The sequence below is a fragment of the Lipotes vexillifer genome, unplaced genomic scaffold, assembly GCF_000442215.2.
Source record: "Lipotes vexillifer unplaced genomic scaffold, Lipotes_vexillifer_v1.1 scaffold1003, whole genome shotgun sequence".
NCBI classification, from domain to species: domain Eukaryota; kingdom Metazoa; phylum Chordata; class Mammalia; order Artiodactyla; family Lipotidae; genus Lipotes; species Lipotes vexillifer.
In genome coordinates, this window is record NW_006798890.1 from 2,654,903 (window position 1) to 2,659,221 (window position 4,319).

Genomic DNA, 4,319 nt, shown 5'->3' on the forward strand with positions numbered 1-4,319 from the left:
GAGTGTGGTACAGTACCTGTCTCCGTCCCACTGCTGGACTAACCCTCCCTGGCACGCCCCCTCCCGGCCCTCGGCCCTCGCCTGCCCCTCTGCACACATTCTGATCTGACCCTCTCTCTGGACTCGTGTGCTGTCCCATGGTCTCAGACGGGGCTCTTTGCCTTTGGGGCCTCTTGTTCTGCTACTCTGCAAATCAAAGGGCCTTTCCTTTCCAGATGCTCAGAAATTATGCTCCTTCTCACAAACGCAGCGTCTCCTCACTTCTTCCAGGTTCAGACTCTGAGTGTGTGCTCACTCTGAAGTTTCTCTCTTCCTCATTATTTTTGCCCTCTGCTGACCTAGCCAGGGCGCTGGCCTCCGAGGCCTTCCAGCCCCCTGCAGGAGACCCCGCAGAGGAAGAGGTGGGGAACGGCAGGCGGGTGGGCAGACGAAGCACATCTGGAGGCCACTGGGCTCAGGCCAGGCCCGGATGAGCATAGGGCAGACCCAGCAGCAGAGGGTGGCACCATCCTGGGCCCTGAGAAGCTTTCTGGGAGACCAGACTCACAGGCTGGACATGAGTTAGGAGTGGAAAGAGGCAGCTGTCCTGATGGCCAGAGCTGTAGGGGTGGGTTCCAGGCTAAAAAGAACAGGAGAGTCGAGTCTGGACTGTAGGTGGGCGGGCATCCTAGAGAGCATGCAGGAAACCCAGCGTGGGCTCCAGGAAGGTTCATTTCTGAGGTCAGGGGACAGAGAATTCTTGGGGGACAGAGCCTAGGTCAGACCCTCCCTCCCCTCCCCTCCTGGCAGACCCTTTTCCACCCAGTACCTCCCCTCCTGGGCCCTCAGAGGCGCTTCATCCCCTGGAGCTCCCTGGAATAGCACGTTTCTGCCCCTACTGAAGATTAAGAAATTGATTTCGGAAGGAGGAGTAGCTGGGTGAAGGTCCCTCGGCCTCCACCTGAGCTTGCAGGTGACAGACTCCCCACAGGCCCTGCCATGGAAAGTCCCAGAAGAAGGAAGTTATGGAAAAGAGGATAAGGAAGCAGGAGCAGCTGAGCCTAGCCACCGCCCCCCGCCCTCCGCCCACAGACTACTAACCTGCTAAACTCTCTTCTCTCTTGTCTTTTGCATGACACACCAAAGAGACGTATGTACGCATGTGTTTGTGTCTCTGTGCTGGTGAGAGGCCAGTGTCTGTACCCATGGCTCCTTCTCTGTGGAAGGCAAGGGAATTGCATCACGTATCTCTGTGCGGCTCCCACGTCTGTGTGAATGTGCCTGCCCGTGCATGTAAGCTGGTGTGTGTGTGCATGCAGGTGTGGGCATGCAGGTGGGCGTGTGTGCTGGGAGAAGGGCACTGCCCCTTCCTTCAACAGGGGACCTCAAATGCTCCTCAGGCCTCTCTGGGCCACCTTCCCCTCTCCCCACCCTGCAGGCCCCCCAGCAGAATCACCTCCAGGGTAGGTAGAATTGGGAAGGCTCGGAGACTCCCCTCAGCCTCTGCCTCAGCGCTGGTCTTCCAGGGAAGGGTGGCCGGAGATAGACACCTCGGGACCTGCTACCCATTCTCTGACCCCGACTGACCTCAGTCCTGGAGGACTCAGTTCCTTGGTCTTTCATCGAAGCCTGAGTCACGTGGAGCTCTCCCCTTTCCCCTTGCAGAGCCATCCTACACATGCCCCTCCACCCAGTGCTCGGTAAATACAATGGTTGAGCTGCTGCCCCTGCAGAAGGCGGGGTAGGAAGTGAGTGAGCGGGTGAACAAATGAATGGACGGGAGGGAATATTGTGGTGTGGGAGAGGTCAAGGAGGGCTTGGAGTGACAGAAAGAGTCCCGGAGGTGGTGCCCTACAGAGACCACCGCAAAGCTACCACAGCGCAGCCCACCCCAAGGGGCTGGGGCTTCCCAGGGCTGGGCCTGGCTGAGTCACCCCCCGGCCCCCGAGTCATGGGGTTGCTATGGTCTTCTTCTTTCAGTTCTGCCAACATCCCAGAGAAACAGGAGGCGGCCCAGGGGTAAAGAGGAGCATTCCCTAAGCATGGCTCGGGCTGGAGGTGGGGCACCACAGCTGTGCATGGCCTGGGGTGGGCAGCTCAGACCAGCTGTGTGCATGGCCCTGGCTGGCCGGGCACAGCTCTGCCTGGCTTGGCTGGAGTGGTGGGACATGGGCCTGCTGGGCAGAGGGTGGCACGGCACCTTCCCTGGCTGGCAGAATTAACCCTCTGTGGTTCTAAAGCCCAAAGATGCTGTGAGAACTTGGTGAGCCTTGGTCCTGGCCTCCCTGACCTCCACTAGGACCCTGCCAGGAGGTGGTAAGGGAGTGGAGCACAGGGGAACCAGATGACCTCCTGGCATCCCTTCATCCCTTGCTGCAGTTGGTAATATTGGGACCAGGCCTGTGACTAAGTGTAGGAATAGGGACAGGTACTGAAATGAGAGGAGGTGAAAAAAATCCACCATAGTTCACGGTGGGAGAGAATTGACTTAGCAACAGCTCCATGGAGAAAGAGGCCTGGCAGTCTCAGATAACCACAAGCTCAGTAGCGGGCAGCCCTTGTCGTTCAGACTCCGCTAGGTGGCAGACTAGCTCTGGGCCCTGCGGGAGGACACAGACGATGGAGTGCATGCAGCGAAAGGCACTTGAATGGCGGGGGACCAGGAATCGGCGCTTTAAGGAGATTCTGGGGGAGCCATTGGACTCTGGCCAACCCCACACAGAGCCAGCTGCCTCAGGAGGGAAGCAGGCTTCCCGAGGCTGGGGGTGTTTAAGCAAGGGCATTTCAGAAGAGATTTTGGGGGTCCCTGAGGGTTGGACGTGGTACCTGCAGGCACCTTCAACTCTGAGGTCACAAGGAAGGAGGAGCCATAAGAAACGTGTTTGTGAAAAGGAAAGACCTGAGGCAGCCTAGCTGCCTTCAGAGCCCTGGCCTGGGAGGCAAAGGACCCGAGTTCTGCTTCCACTCTGTCCTGTCTATGTGACCTGGCCCTCTCTGAGCCTCCTCTTGCCCAAGTCACCTGGCTGATGAGGCTGAGGCTCAGTGAGGCTCTGGGGGAAGCTCGCCCTGAGTCTCTGCTTCAGCTCTAGGCCCATCCCTGTCCTGCCCCCACCCCAATCTGAGCTCCTGGACCCTCAGGAGCCCACGTCCCTCCCCAGGGCTGAACGAGTGTCTGCACAACAATGGCGGCTGTTCCCACATCTGCACCGACCTCAAGATCGGCTTTGAGTGCACGTGCCCATCGGGCTACCGGCTCCTGGACCAGAAGACCTGTGGTGGTGAGCCCCTCCCCGAGCCCCTCAAGGAGGCGGCTCCTCCGGCCAGTTCTGACCTCTGCTCCCCCCAACAGACATTGACGAGTGTGAGGACCCAGATGCCTGCAGCCAGATCTGTGTCAATTACAAGGGCTACTTTAAGTGCGAGTGCCACCCTGGCTACGAGATGGACACCCTGACCAAGAACTGCAAGGCCGTCGGTATGGACACCGCAAGGTGGGGGGGGGGATGGGCAGGGGAGCAACTCTGAGGGAGTCCAGGAAGCAGTGTGCTTCACATACGTGAGGAGCAGGTGTGCACACCTGCGTATACACACACAGATGGCAGGTTGCACACACGGTGCTCAGAGTGTAAATGTTCAGCACGCACACGATGCACTGTGCATGAACACCCACGCGGACGCTGCACAGCGCCACCCGGTACAGCCCACAGAGTCTGCACTCGCACGACACACAGTGCCAGACACAGGCTGGACCGTGCTGGCTACTCCTTTCTCCTTGCGCTTAGACCTCTATTTTTCCATGGTATCTGTTTGTCCCACACCTTCCCTGTCACGCCACCCCTGCTTTGAAATAATCTCCATCACTACACACAGGTCACACACCCAGCCCCAGGCCCCACCTGGCTCTGTGCTGGTCCTACCCTGTCCCCAAGGAGCACATTAGCCTGGCACAGATGGACAGTGACAGGAACCAGGTGGCCTGCAGAAGTGTCAGCTGGAAAACAAGAAGGGGAGAAGGTGCAGGCAGCTCCAGGGGCAGGTGTTGCCATTCAGTATTGCAGGTGCCTGAGAGTGGCCCGTTCCATCTGAAAACAGGCTGGAGGAGTGGCGGCCTGTGCGAAGTGCTAGGCCCTCATAGGCCTGGGGGACAGTGACCCTCCCCATGGAGTAGCCAGGAATGTCTAGCTCACTGAAGATCTTCCTAAAATCTAATCCTAAATCTAAAAATGGGTTTGTGTATACACGGGAGGTTGTGTGTTGTCCCCTTGCACGTGTATAATCTGTGTCATATTATACACATCCCACCCCTGCTATTGGCTCAGAATAAAGTGCAAACTCTTTCC

At 58.2% G+C, this 4,319-nt stretch overlaps 1 protein-coding gene across 1 annotated transcript in view; it reads left to right on the forward strand.

Moving 5' to 3' along the window:
• Positions 1-4,319, forward strand: part of LRP8 (LDL receptor related protein 8) — a 79,844-nt gene that overhangs the window by 52,965 nt on the left and 22,560 nt on the right. The window contains 2 exon segments of the mRNA XM_007471169.1: positions 3,138-3,257; positions 3,329-3,454. Of these exon segments, the coding sequence (XP_007471231.1) occupies positions 3,138-3,257; positions 3,329-3,454 (246 nt within the window).